This window comes from Gorilla gorilla, chromosome 14 (assembly GCF_029281585.2).
Source record: "Gorilla gorilla gorilla isolate KB3781 chromosome 14, NHGRI_mGorGor1-v2.1_pri, whole genome shotgun sequence".
Lineage (NCBI taxonomy): Eukaryota > Metazoa > Chordata > Mammalia > Primates > Hominidae > Gorilla > Gorilla gorilla.
The window spans coordinates 49,651,071-49,666,135 of record NC_073238.2 but is presented as its reverse complement, the minus strand read 5'-3'; the positions used below and the strand labels follow the sequence as shown (position 1 = coordinate 49,666,135).

At 34.2% G+C, this 15,065-nt stretch overlaps 1 protein-coding gene across 7 annotated transcripts in view; it reads right to left on the bottom strand.

Moving 5' to 3' along the window:
* Nucleotides 1-15,065, bottom strand: part of NBEA (neurobeachin) — a 723,498-nt gene that overhangs the window by 306,937 nt on the left and 401,496 nt on the right. For all 7 annotated transcript variants that reach the window (XM_055360199.2, XM_055360200.2, XM_055360202.2 and 4 more), the window contains one exon: nt 12,599-12,765. In XM_055360199.2, coding sequence (XP_055216174.2) covers nt 12,599-12,765 — 167 coding nt within the window. The remainder of the gene's footprint in view (nt 1-12,598; nt 12,766-15,065) is intronic.

The following is a 15,065-nucleotide window of genomic DNA, read 5'->3' as shown; positions in this document are numbered from 1 at the left end:
CTATCAGGGTCAAAGAATTTTGACTGGCTTTTAAAGCTCTGTTATTCCGTAATATATTTTCAACTCCTCTGCCTTTGCACCTGCATTATATTTTGTTTTAAGGAAGATGAACTTTGAGATGGGATTCTTTTAAGGCTCCTGTTAAATCAGGCAATACCATCTTATACCTCTCCTCATTTGGGATTATCTGTCAGCCTCACAGGCCATTTCACTTATTTACTGAAGACTTTTAGAAGATGCTGACAATCTTCCTTTCCTGGATTTATCTTGGGTAAATCAACAGAATATTCCATCCTTTTAGTTTCATAATCTCCTGATTACCATGATCTTCAATCCCCCTTAATCACTTTCATGACAACATTTTGGAGTTGTCAATCTTGTATTAATTGCTGTATTTCTGAATCTTAAATTCAAACATCCTACAATGTCCCATCTTTTTAAAACACTGAGGCTTGTTTCCTTAACTTCTTAATTTTCTGCTCATCAATCCCCTTCTTTCTTTACTTACCTTCTTTAACTATCTCAGATTAAGTACACTCTATTATTTTAACCACTTCCTTACTTGTATCTCAATATTTACCTTGTTCTTTTGCCTTGGTGAACCCACCCAGCAAGACACAGCCCTGGAAGAACCCATCTTCAAACTATTTTCAGTGCTTGGAAGAAGAAAGCATATACTCTACATGTGTTGTTGGACTTGCTGATAGACTATTTGTGTATGTGGGTTGTATAGGCAGAGAAAGGGCTGAAGGAAAGAAGTAAATCAAGGATGTTTCCTAGATGCCCTTCACTGGGAAAATGGGAGAGATGAAATTTGTTGGCCATAAGAGAAATATGTTTTGGATATGTCTGAGAAGGTTATCACATGCATAAGTAGTGACCTCATGTCACATGGAGCTATTTCTATTTTCAACTTCCTGGTAGACATTTCCACTAGAACATGCCACAGGCAAGGCAAACTCAACATAATCATATTCCTTTGTATACCAGTTCCTTCTGCATTTTTCAGTTCCAAGAGTGGCACCACCATTCACCCAATGAAGGATGACAGCAACATTCCTGATTCTTTCCTATTTATTCAATCAGTAAGTCACAATGATTCCACCTAAAGTGAGATTTATGTTTTCTGTTCATTAGAACAGTTAGAATTAATCATTTAGCTAGAACATGATGAGTTAACTGTCAGAGGTTCAAATATCCAAGGGAGAAGAAAAAATTGTTCCATGGTTATATAGTACCTTTGAATCAGATAGATGTTTTAGGATGGTTCTAGAAAGGGAAGCCAGGGAATCCAAATGGATCAGAGAAATAAGCAAAATTTCCACTTCATCCTATGCCAACCCTTTCAGAACAAGCAGGATCTTGAATTCAGGAGACCTGAGAATTCCCTTATCTTCTCAAAAGATATAAGAACTGTTAGCAGATGAACTAACCTAGAAGAGAGGATGGACAGGAAGGCTCTTTGGGGTGAGGAAATTGAAGTAATCAGGGTTCAAGTAGTTAATTCCAAGGCTAGGAAGGTAATATAAGAAAGGGGTCATAAAAGTGATAGGGTACATTTACTTTTAATGAAATGGCAGGAACCCATATAGCCATGCCCTAGGTACCACAGCTTCTTGCCTTAGTATAGAAACTAATGTAGCATTTTGACCAGAAACAGACCTACCTTTAAGAAGAAATCAAACATGCTCCTAGAGTCCAGAGTGAAATAAGAATCCCAGGGCTTTACACCAGTAAAATTATTAAAATTTCTACCTAATCCTGGAGTGTGTATATGTTTGGGGCTCTATAAATAACTGGTATTAAATTTTCTACCAACCAGCCCCATGGAGGGGCTAGGAGCAAATTAAACTGGATTTAAATAAACACCTTAGTATGGTGGTTGCAGTGCACATCCACCATAAATGGCAACAGTGAAGGTCTGAAGATAAGGGAAACAGGAGTGGGACCAGGAAGTGAAAGTGAATAGACTGCATGAGAATATTCTAAACCCAGAATTTGCTGAAAAAGCATATAATTTTTACTTTACAGTTCCACCTAGTCATTGCTTACTTTGTTTTAGTGCTTACCTTATGTCACTTTAAGTTATTACTTTGTGCTTATAATCCTCATTCTAATTTATTTAAATTATTATTTTGACTTTAAATTATTGAAACAGTGAGTTTAAGAACTCTTGTTTTGGAAGTGTAGAATATCAAACTGAAATCAAAGAACACATGTTCTCATTTGAACCTGTTATGTACATTTACATAGCTCTCATAAAACTATAACATAGCCATCTGTGAAGCTTTATTGCCATTAAAAATATAATCTATGATGTAAATATATTTATTTCCTAAGCATGTTTGTTTGGTGGGCATGGGTGAGTCAACTTAGATCTCATGGTGTTACTGAGATCACAATTTGTAGACTGTTTAGTCTAACTCAATAACTGTCAATATAGTTGTAACAACTATAATTCATTGAGTGTAGAGCACATTCCTGGGTAAAACCTGGACATTTTATATTATATAAAAATTGCTGGGAAAAGTTTTTTTTCTCACCTTAATAATTCATAATCTTTATTAGAGAATGGTAAATTTAATTTAGGATTATATAAAACACACATATACACATACACACACATATATAAATACATCTAGTAAAAATTAACCTATTTATAGGTATAGCTATAGAGAAAGCTAATCCAATTTATGGTCTTGAGACTCTATGACCAATATAATAGTGTTTGCATAGAAATAACAGATAATCTGAGCTGTAACTTATTTATCTTTATGACAACAATTAAATAACATTTGATGGAAATCTTTACAATAAATATATAATGCAGACTATGACCAATACTAGTGTTGACAACTGAATAATCACCTATAAAACCTTTTCCAGGCCATGCATTTTTTTAAAGTTTTAAAACATTTTAAAATTTACATATAGTAAAATTCACATTCTGACTTACAATTGTATAAATCTTGACAAATGCATACAGACATAAAACCACTACCCCAATAAAAATATAGGACAGCTCCATCATCCCGAAAAGCTCTCTCATGTGGCCACTTTCTAGTTAAATCCTCCCTCAGGTGTTAACCCTTGAAAACCACTGATCTGTTTGCCTACAGTAACGAAGCATCTGTTAAAATATTTAGGTTGCTTTTCTTAATTACAATATTTGTTTCTCATTGTTAAGTTTTAAAAGTATTTTTTCCCAGTCTATGGTTTTCCCAGTCTGAAGGAATGTGGCATTCTCTCAACAGTCCTTCACAGAAAAAATGTTTTTAATTATTTTTTCTTTTATGGATCAGACTTTTGGTACCGTATTTAATAACTGTTTGCCCAAAACAAGCAAGGTCACAAAGATTTTTCTCCTATGTTTTCTCCTAGAAGTTTTATGGTGTTACATTTTGTATTTAAGTCTATGGTCAATTTGGAGTTAAGTTTTGTATATGGTCCGCAGTGCAGGTTAAGTTCCGATTTTTGCACATGGATGTTTAATTGTTCCTGCACTATTTGCTGAAAAGATTATCATTTATCCACTACATTGCCTTTGCACTGTTGTGGGAAAAACAAAACAAAACAAAGAACGCTTCTTCATTCTTAAAGTCCCAAGTTCTATGTTTTTGTTCCCCTTCTATCTGAAAGAGGTCGTCTGGAATTTCTTTGATAACATTTTGATTAGTGAAGAATTCTCTTAATACTTCATTGAGAATGTTTTAATTTTGCCTTCATTTCTAGAGAATATTTTTGCTGAATGCTGAATTCTGGGTTGCCAATTATTTTTCTGGCCTCCATTTAACTCTGATAAAAAAGTTATCTTTTGAATTGTTGTCTATTATATGTAACATATTGTGTTTTCCTGTATTTTCTTTCAAGATTTTTTTCTTTACCTTGGTTTTCAGAAGATTAATTATGATGTGTCTAGATTTAGCCTTAATTGGATAATTGTATTTATACTGTTTGTCATCTCTGAGCTTCTTGAGTCTCTAACTTGACATCTTCCACCTAATTTGATACATTTTCAACCGTTTTTTCTGTAAATAATGTTTCTCTACCAATTTCTTTCTCCTCTTCTTCTGATGATTCAGTGTTCAAACTTAGACCTTTTGTGTGATATTATCCCAGAGGTGCCTGAAGCTCTGTTAATTTTTCCCTCAATCTGATTTCTCTCTTTTCTTCAATTATAAAATTTTGTTCATCTATCTTCAAAATCATTTACTCTTTCCTCTGTCATCTTCATTCTACTATTGAGCTTATCCAGTGAATATTTCATTTCAGGTGATGGATTTTTCATTTTTTGTTTTTTTATATACTTTTTATTTCCCTGCTGAGATCTATCAGTCTATTCATTTAAAAAGTATTTACCTTTACTTCATGGAAGATGATAATAAAGGTGCTTTTAAGTCTTTGATAGTTTCAACATTTCAGTCATCTTGGGATTGGCATCTGTTAACTGTCTGTCCTTGAGAAACGGTGAGATTTTCCTTTGTATATTGAGTAGTTTTGGATTGTATCCTGGACATTTATAATATTACCTTGTAGTACACTGGATCATGTTAACTTCCTCTTTAGAATGTTTGTTTATTTTTGTTTTGGAAGTCAGGTGAACCTTTTAGGTTCAGACAAGTTCTTCCATGCCTTCAGTGGGTGGCAGTTCCAAAGTCAGTTCAGTTTGGGCGTTGGATTTAGGAAACCTAAGAATACTTTTTAAAGCTCCAGATTTGCAAGTCTTCAGTCTTCTTCTTAATTACACAGTTCTTTGTATTTCATTATTCTAATGGCTAGTTTTTATAATCAATACAATAATCAGTAATTAGTCATTGAAATGACTACAAGCTTTAGGTCAGATCAATCTAGACTCAAATCCTACTCCTGTCTCTATTACTTAGCTGTGTAATACGGGGCAAGACATTTGATCTCTATGAATCTCACATTTTTTACCCATAAAATAGAAAAAATAATGTCTTCCTTACAGTTGTTAGGATGAAAATAAGACATTCCAATGGAAGTATCAATATAGTTACTGTCAATACATAGCTGTGCTCCCAACATCTTACCAGAAAACTTAACAATAGTAATGCTTATTTGAAAATGAATAATAAAAACTGAGATCTCACACACACGCACACACACACACACACACACACACACACACGCCTATTAAACTCAAGGGGCTATTAAACCCTGTTCACTGAAATTTAGGCTGTATGGCTTACGTAGTTTAAGCAATAGGAAATATGATCCAAAAAGCTAAAATAAACAAAGAAAAACTATATACATTGAGCATTATTTAACAACACTGAATCTGGAAATACGCATGTTAAAGGATCTCTCATAGCTTTTCCTCAACACAGAAATAAAGATCAATATTATTAATTCAAATGCTAAAGTATGTCAGAACCGACCCCACCACTGAATCCAAAGATAGATGTAAAAGAGATTTTATGTTACAACTAAACTTTTTTTTGGTAGAATAGCAAGTAGAAAATTAGAGGGATGAAATACCTTCATATTTAACATATATTTGATAACAGGGATATAACAACAATTAGTATTCAATTCCTATGCTTAGGAAGCTACAAGTATGTTGAAAGAGACAGGCACATTCACATGGCTATAAAACATTAAGTGATATATCACGGTTAATTTCAATACAGATAACAACAACAAAATATGGGGAAGCAGTGTTAAAAAAGATAAGAGAAAGCCAAGGGATGCTATAGAAAAAGGTGACATTTGAACTCAGCTATAAATAAGGTGACTATATTTTCCTATTTATCCTGCATATGTGTCTTCACATAACAGCCAGACTGAAGTTGTTAAAACATAAATCAGATCATGTCATTCTCCTGTTCAAATCCTCCTTTGCTTTTCATGCTACTTAGGATAAAGTCACAAATCCTTAACGTGATTGAACAGGACTTTAAATCATCTGGCTCATGTTATTCTCCAGCCTCCTCTCAAGCCACTACTCCCAATATTCACTAAGCTCCAAACTACCCTCCTTTTTGTTCATTCTGTTTTTCAAGCCCAGAGTCTTTGTAATATTTCTTTTCTGAATGATTCACACGCCACCCTTTGCTAAAGACGCGCTACTCATCTTTTTACTTAAACAGAGCTTCTTCAAACAAGTCTTTCCTCACTCCCTAATCTAAAATAAAGCTCCTCTGTTTTATGTGCTCCTTCAAAGTACTTGGCACTTTTCTATCCTATCATTTGCCAAAGTTTTATACCTTTTATTTCCATAATTTTTTTTTGAGACGGAGTCTTGCTGTGTTGCCCAGGCTGGAGTGCACTGGCACAATCTCAGCTCACTGCAACCTCTGCCTCCCAGGTTCAAGTGATTCTCCTGTTTCAGACCCCCGAGTAGCTGGGATTACAGGCACACGCCACCATGCCCAGCTAATTTTTATATTTTTAGTAGAGACAGGGTTTCACCATGTTGGCCAGGCTGATCTTGAACTCCTAACCTCAAAGTAATCTGCCCACCTCAGCCTCCCAAAGTGCTGGGATTACAGGTTTGAGCCACCTTGCTTGGCCTATTTCTATAATTATTAATTCAATATCAATCTCTTCTACTAGACTATAAGCTCAGTTGGGGAGAAAGTATATCTGTTTTGCACAAATAGAAGCTCAAGAATTATTTGTTGAGGCCAGGTGTGTTGACTCACTCCTATAACCCCAGTACTGTGGGAGGGTGAGGCGGGCAGATCACTTGAGGTTGGGAGTTCAAGACCAGCCTGGCCAACATGGTGAAACCCCGCCTCTACCAAAAATATAAAAAAATTAGCTGGGTGTGGTGGTGCGTGCCTGCAATCCCAGCTACTCAGGAGGCTGAGGCAAGAGAATTACTTGAACCCGGGAGGTGGAGGTTGCAGTGAGCCAAGATCGTGCCATTGAACTTCAGCCTGGGTGACAGCATGAGACTCCAGCTCAATTAAAAAAAAGAATTATCTGTTGATAAAACAAATAAAATCAACATATTACAACTATATATTAGAAGTTAAGGAGTGATTAAGCAGACAAAATATTTTTGAAAGGGTCTTTGCAAAGAGCAGACTAACAGAAAAAAGAAGAGACTACTAATAAGCATTGGATATCTATTGTGTCTGACATTATATTAAGCATTTTGCACACAGTATTTCAATTTTTCACATTAACGTAACTCAATTTAGTAGAAACTATTCATCCCATTTTCTGAATGAGAAAAGGTGAACATCAGGAAGGTAAAATCTTTGTTCAAAAGACATGAAATCAACAAAAATGGCCATAAATGATAGACTGTATAAAGAAAATATGGTACATATACATGATGGAATACTATGCAGCCAAAACAAATAATGATATCCTTTCCTTTGCAGGGACATGGATGGAGCTGGGGGCCATTATCCTTAGCAAACTAACACAGGAACAGAAAACCAAATACCACGTGTTCTCACTTACAAGTGGGAGCTAAATGATGAGAACACATGGACATATAGAGGGGAACAACACACACTGGGGCCTATGACAGGGTGGAGGGTAGGAGGAGGGAGAAGATCAGGAAAAATAACTAACAGATACTAGGCTTAATTCCTGGGTGATGAAATAATCTATATAACAAACCCCCACACGTGTTCCTATGTAACAAACCTGCACATGTATCACTGAACTTAAAAGTTAAAAAAACAACAACAAAAAAGAAAAACAAAAAAACCTCTCTGTTCGAGATTACACAGCTTACAAGTCATAGAGCTAGTAAATAATTGAGCTCTTAATGTTGATTATAAAGCTCAAATTCTATGTGGAAAGAATATTTTATCAAAACTAGCTTACATGCTATCTACACAAGTGCCATGATACATGCGTATGGAAATTTTCATGGATTCATGAATTTTTAAATTATGTGTTGAACAATTATTATATGCAGAGTTCTATGCACTGGGTATACACCAGTAAATGAAAGTCCATAATATCAGGTAAAAAAATAGTTAAACACTAAATTATATGCCAAATGATAGGTGCTATGAAGATTAAAGCTTAGAAAATTTAGGGAGTGATGAAGGGAAAAATGTGGTGTGCAATTTTTGATAGAAAGGTCAGAGAAATCCACTCTAATGAGGAAAAACTTGTGCAAAGACCTATCTGAGTATATCATGCAGAAGGAACAACATACAAAAGGAGGAAGTGCTTGGCCTGTATACAAAACAGACAGAGGCCAGGGTGGCTGTGGTGGAGTGAGCCATGGGCTGAGAAGATGCATGGCAGGATGTAAGGTCAGACGTAACGGTGACACACAAGAGATCAAAAGAATAGAGTTCATAGAAGACTGTCAAATACCGTTTAGAAGTTCAGTAGGATGAACTCCAAACAAACAATCAACGGTCACTCTACTATGGAATAATATTTTTCAGTTACTCCTAAGTATGACATAAATATTCTTACATGCACAATTGTATTAATCCCATTGGATTAGCAATGGAAAATATGGCCACATATTTTTCTTGCATTTACAAGTTGAGAGCGTTATTCTGTAGTAGAAACATACACTGTATAATATATAGAAGTTGATAATTTATACAAAAACCAAATCTGTAACATTCACAGAATAAACAGCATTCAAAAGCAACTTTTGCTGTTAAAATATTTTCCTGTCTTTTTGAGGAACTTGTGACTCCAGTTAGAATATATAAACTTTTCTATGTAAAATGTTACTGGATTTGTAAACACCTGTTTTAGAGTGTTGCTGGCTCTAACACTTTGGTTTCATGCAGGGATAAGTACTTTTTGGCATTTTATACAGTTAAATAAAATATAAAATTATTCCCAATGGACTAGTTTATTTTCTATTATTCCATGATAGGTATCATCACTGAAAAAAGGGCATACACCAAGTGTTTATTCATTAATTTATTCACAAATTTTTTGGTACCTACTATGCGTCAGGGCTTATTCTAGGTGCTGGGGATACAATTATGGATAAAAGAGCAAAAAATCTATTACATTATGAAGCTTACATGCTATTGGAAAACAAAACAATAAAAATAATATATAAATAAAATATATGAAATTTTAGTATCAAAGTAATAGATGTTGAAAAGCGGGGAAATGCAATATAAAATATTTGGAGGAAGAGTAAAATTTTAGACAGAGTGGCTAGAGAATGATTTTTTTTTTTTTGAGATGGTATCATTTGGAATTAAGGCCTGAAGAAAATGAAAAAGTTTGCCAAATGAACTTTTTGGGAAAGAATTCTAAACAGAGCAAACATGACCTGCAAGAAAGAAGCCAGGGTGACTAGAACAAAAAGAACCAAGGGGAGAGTATTGGGAGAGGAGGTTGAAGAGTTAACAAACAAAGACTAAACCATGTAGGGCCTAATAAGTCACTATGAGATCTTATTTTCCCCCTCAGTGAATGCTAAACCTCTGCAGCAAGCGTTCAAAAGAACTTTCTGCAATGACGGAAAGGTTCTGTGATAATTACTATGGTAGCCACCAGCCACATGTGGCTACCGAGTACTTGAAATTTGGCTAGTGCAACTGAGGCATCACGTTTTTCATTAAATTAAATTTTAATTAATTAAATTTGAATAGCCACACATGACTAGCGGTTACAGTCTGGCATAGTACAGCTGTGGAGGTTACTAAGCACAGGAGCAGAGGGATCTACATTTTAATAAGAGTCACTCAGGCTGTTGTGCTGAGAATGGACTTTAGGAGGACAGGGGAAAAATATAAAAAGAAAGACTATATATCATGCTGGTACAATAAGTCAAGTGAGAATGATGTGGCTTGGACTAAGGTGATCCAAGGTAATGGTGAGAAGCAGTCAAAGCTGGATATGTTTTGTGGCAGTGTCAGTAAGATTTGCTGAAGGGCTCAATGTGGGATGTGTAAACAGTAGTCAAGGACAGAGCAACATTTATGGCCTCGGGAACAGTAAGAATGGAGTTGCCTTTGGCTGAGATGGAGAAAAATGTAAGAGAAACTGGTTTGGAAGAAAATATTAGAAGCTTAGTTTTCATATGTTAGGTGTGAGATGACTATTAGCTAATCAACTAGAAGATGCCAAGTGGGCAGATGAATATACAGACCTGGCGACGGGAGAGATCGGGACTTGGAATAATAAATTTTGGAGTTATCAACATATTAGTAGTATTTTTAAATCATGGGACTAGATAAAATTGTCTAGAGAGTGAATAAGATAGAAAAGAGAAGAGGTCCAATGACTGAGCCCTATTAGTTAATCAAATACTAAGGAGGATTAAACAGAACAAAACCTATACTTAAAGGTTTAGAGTTCAGTGACACAGTTAGTACATGATCATAAAAATATTGTGTTTTTTTTCAGATAGTTGGCAGTAGAAGCTAATGTGCAGGAAAGAAGACACCTGCTCTTCTGAGGGCTCAGGCCATGCTTTCTGTCAATCTAATGAGATGTCAGAAAGGTTGTTGACTAGCTAGCACAGGACACATCTGACATGTTACCACATGACTGCTGCTATGGAGGTCCTTTAGCTGTATTCTAATTACATAAGGAAATAATTAAAACCCAAACCATGTACTGCTTTATACAGCCAAGGCAATATCCTGAATCATACCTGCTACATTACTAGCATATAATGTTACAGTCCTGACTACATATAAGTAAGTATTAATAGATAAACCCAATTCCGCTAACACAAAAAGGGGGACAAGGTCTGTAGATGGGTAAAATGTTCAGGTTATTGTTAGTGTGTTTAATGGTTAAATTTTATGTCAACCTGGCTAGGCTATAATGCCCAGTTGTTTGGTCAAACATTAGTCTAACTGTTGCTGTGGAGGTATTTTGTAGATATGATTAACATCTACAGTCAGTTAACTTTAAGTAAAGGATATTACCCTCAAGAATGTGGGAAAGGCTCATCCAATCAACAGAAGGCCTTAGCAAAAGCTGAGGTTTCCTGGAGAAGAAGAAATTCTGCCTCAAGACTGTAACACAGAAATCTTGCCGGAGTTTCTAGCCTGCCATCCTGTCCTACAGATTTCAGACTTACCAGCTCCCATGATTGAATGAATAAATTCCTTAAAATAAATTTAGTTAATGAATATAAATATCTCTGGAGCATCCTGACTGATATAATCTGCCTCTATTTGTACAAGCAGTGTGATACTATGTAAGTTTTATTTAACCTCTTTCAGCTTTAGGTTCTTCCTCGTAAAATGGAGAATACCTCAATGTCACACTTAATAAAGATGTTCAAGGATAAAGGAAATAATCCATGTAAAGTTCTTAGTATGGTCCCTCGCACACAACAAATAATAAATGTTAGAGGTCATGGGTTATTGCTATTATTATGATAAATATTAAATGTTGACTATTTTAAAGACATATGTTATAATTTTACCTTAAATCCAAAAATAATAAAGTTTTAAAAAATCTATCTTACAGTCATAATCCCAGGAAGTTGGTTAAATACCATCCTACTCATATTCTAGGTGTTTTTCTCTAACAGAATCCTTTTTTTTTTGAGACAAAGTCTCACTCTGTCACCCAGGCTGGAGTTCTGTGGCACAATCTCGGCCCACTGCAACCTCTGCCTCCTGGGTTCAAGCAATTCTTGTGCCTCAGCCTCCTGAGTAGCTAGGATTACAGGCGCCTGCCACCACGCCTTGCTAATTTTTGTATTTTAGTAGAGATGGAGTTTCACCATGTTGGCCAGGCTGGTGTCAAACTCCTGACCTCAGGTGATCCACCCGCCTTGGCCTCCCAAAGTGCTGGGATTACAGGCATGAGCCACCACACCAGGTCAACAGAATCATTTTTACCAAGGCTCTTCTTAGTAGTATCCCGTTTACATTTCACCAGCCAACTCTGTCAAACAGATTTAATAAACTCTGCCAAACAGAGATTTAATAAAAACATTTAGTGGGGTAAAATAACATAAAAATATAAAAAGGAAGAACATCAGCAATCTAAATATAGTGAGCTGTTTCACTTCTAGTTTTTCAGAAAACTTCATTGTATAGGTAACAACAACAACAACAACAACAAAAATAATTGTATGTCCACAAAACTTTAGGGAGAACATTTGTGATTTATAAACAACCAAATTTTGGTTTTAGTTGTACTATATTATCATAAACAATCATATTTGAGATGAAAATCTTCCCTTGGTAAGACTGCATAGAAAATTAGGAAAGAAAACTTTTTAAAAGAACATATTATTTCTCTGTAGTATATGCTTATATATGCTTCTGTATAAAAATGATATAAATTTAATAAGTAGGAAGAGTTGACTCTAAAAGATTCTTTTTTAAAAAGAGCCACTTCTTATACCTAAACATCCATGTTACATACGAGAGACAGTAGACTAAAATACTTGCCTAACTATATTTTGTATTATGTTGCATATTATTATAAAGTAGAAATAACTTCCACTGTAGCTACTATAAAAAGTTTAGGTTTTCCCTTAAACTCTTCTGATGAAGAATTATTAAAGATTTCAGGAAAATTTTCAAGTAATTTTTTATATTTTAAATTATATTTTCTAAATGACTTTTAAATTTGTAGCCATATTTTTATTACCAACTATTATAATTAACCTATGAATTATTATTTACTCGAATTTATTATAACTCACCTATGAGAAACTGCTCCCCAAGCACCATGTTTATTTGTGAGAATATTGAGAATCTTCTGTTTCAGCTGATTTGCTGTTACATGATCTCGATGTTTAGCAGCACTGATAAGATGGTCACACATCTTTTCTTCCTCTCTTCTATCAGCAGCATATTGGGCACACTGTGACTATAAAGAAATACAAACGATGCATAATAATAAACTTTTTACTGCGTATAAGTAAGGACGATATACATTTAAGTTAAAGGGTAACAGGAATTCAATTTTTTAAAACTCAAATAATGTAATCTTTTGATATTTTGTTCTAAAGAATACATATAGTCACCTTTCAAATGTAAAAATGTGCTCTTTCTAAAGTATATGTAAAATAATTTGAATAATATTGAAGTAATTAAAGACTCATGGTTTCTTCCAATTCTGAGAATCTAATTTTCATGTATTTTAGAAGCACAAATATTTACTATAAATGTAAACCTACTTGTTTATCAAGCCAATATAGTATATCTCACTTAAAATAAGAGGTATGTTCCTCATAATTACATATGAATCAAAAATCTGTCATTTAATTTATATTTTCCATTTCATGAGTGGTAATGTGATACAGAAGAAAATGTAGTCATTTAGGAATTCAGTAGACCTAGATTTTAATTCACAAAATAAGCAAACTCCATATATTTTAATGTACTCAGTTTCATATTTGTAAATGAGGAGCTGAGACAAGATTTTTTTCTATGATCTCTCCATATTCTTAAAATGTAATGTGTTCAAAGGGTTTCATGAGAACTACTACCTTATTCTTACCTCCCTTTTCCCATAATTATCAGTTGTCATGTCAGCTATCTGACATGTATTCATTCTTACATTTGTTAGCAACACTGCTATCAATGGATCATTTTTTGTATTAAAAATATTTAATGTAAACATAAAGAGAAATATTTCTTTAATTATAAATTTGATTCTTTTTATTGTAGTTTTTATACAGAAAACTACAATAAATATACAGAGTGGTGTGACTATAACTTTTAACATTAATAAATGTGTAATACAAGTAATATAACTAGGAAGAAAAAAGTGTCATACATCCGATAAAATAAATAGAACTAGTTCACATTCATCATTACTATGCAAAAATCTATTTCATGGAAGGTACTTGAACATATTCCTCTCATTTATCTATTGATATACACTACTACCACAAGTAATGTCTTCTGCAGAAATAACCTTACAGTAATCTAAGAAGGATTAATTCATTTTCCAATTTATCTTTTTGTACAGGGAATCACCAATTAGTACAATGATCTGCCTCAGTAATGAGGTTAATACTTCATTAGCTCATTGGAGAGTAAAATTAAATTTTCATTTTTCTTCCTTAACAATTACAGTAGTTAACTTAAAAAACTTAACTGTGAAGTACCCATCTAAAATCAAATATACTTTTCTTCCTAATTATAGGCTGATATGGGGGATAGAAAAATTCCTCAAAAAGTTCTAGCAAAATGTCATGACTTGTAAAATCTTTTACAATTTAAAAGGGATATCTTTGTGTAAACTACACACACACACACACACACACACACACACACACACACACACACATCAATAGCTCTAACCCAAAAAGGAGAGATATAAACATTTCAGGTTAAAAAAATAAGGTACAATCATCAAATAACATTGGCAATATAATCAAAATTACATTTACATTAATATTATATTTTATGTTTATAAAATCTAAAAAACACTAAGTCTTCATGTTTCCTTGGAAACCTCTTATCACCTTGGGAAGATGACCCACAACGAGAGTAATCTCATTCCTAAGAGTGAAAAATTGGTGTGTGTCAGGTGGGGGATAAAAATATTGTTATTTCAGTACATAAAACACAAATGTATGTAAGTACAAAAACACATACACAGCCTACGGGTGGTATTATAAAATTTCTTTGGGATGAGAGGCCAATTAGGCAAAATGTCTAAAAGGACTCCTTAGGGAATCAATAACAACAACAAAAAAGGTTGAGAAACACTGCCCTTGACTTAATGTCACCTTGGTTAAACGTGTTAAAGCTCATAACTAATATCTAGCCACTTGAAAATCTATTTTAAATGTTTTCACATGACAAATATTGATCTGCTTATATCCTCACAAATTATCTTGATTTTCTTAGTGGAAATACAAGAGACTCAAAATTGATCCTGCAGGGAATTCAGTTGAGATTCCAAATCTTATTTACTAATACGAAACTTCACTTTGATAAACACTTAAAGATCACCATACTTTTATCGAAGTTTAAAATATCTGGTATCTTTCTCAGAATACGGTTGTTGCAATTTCACAAGACAAGTGGCTGCTTGTCTTGTGCCTCTTCTGACCAAATGAAGCAAAGGTCACGTGTTTGAAAGCAACAGCGGCTATTTTCCTGTCTCATGCTTTTCAGCCAGCTAGGTCAGAGATCACTAGACCTAGTCTATCG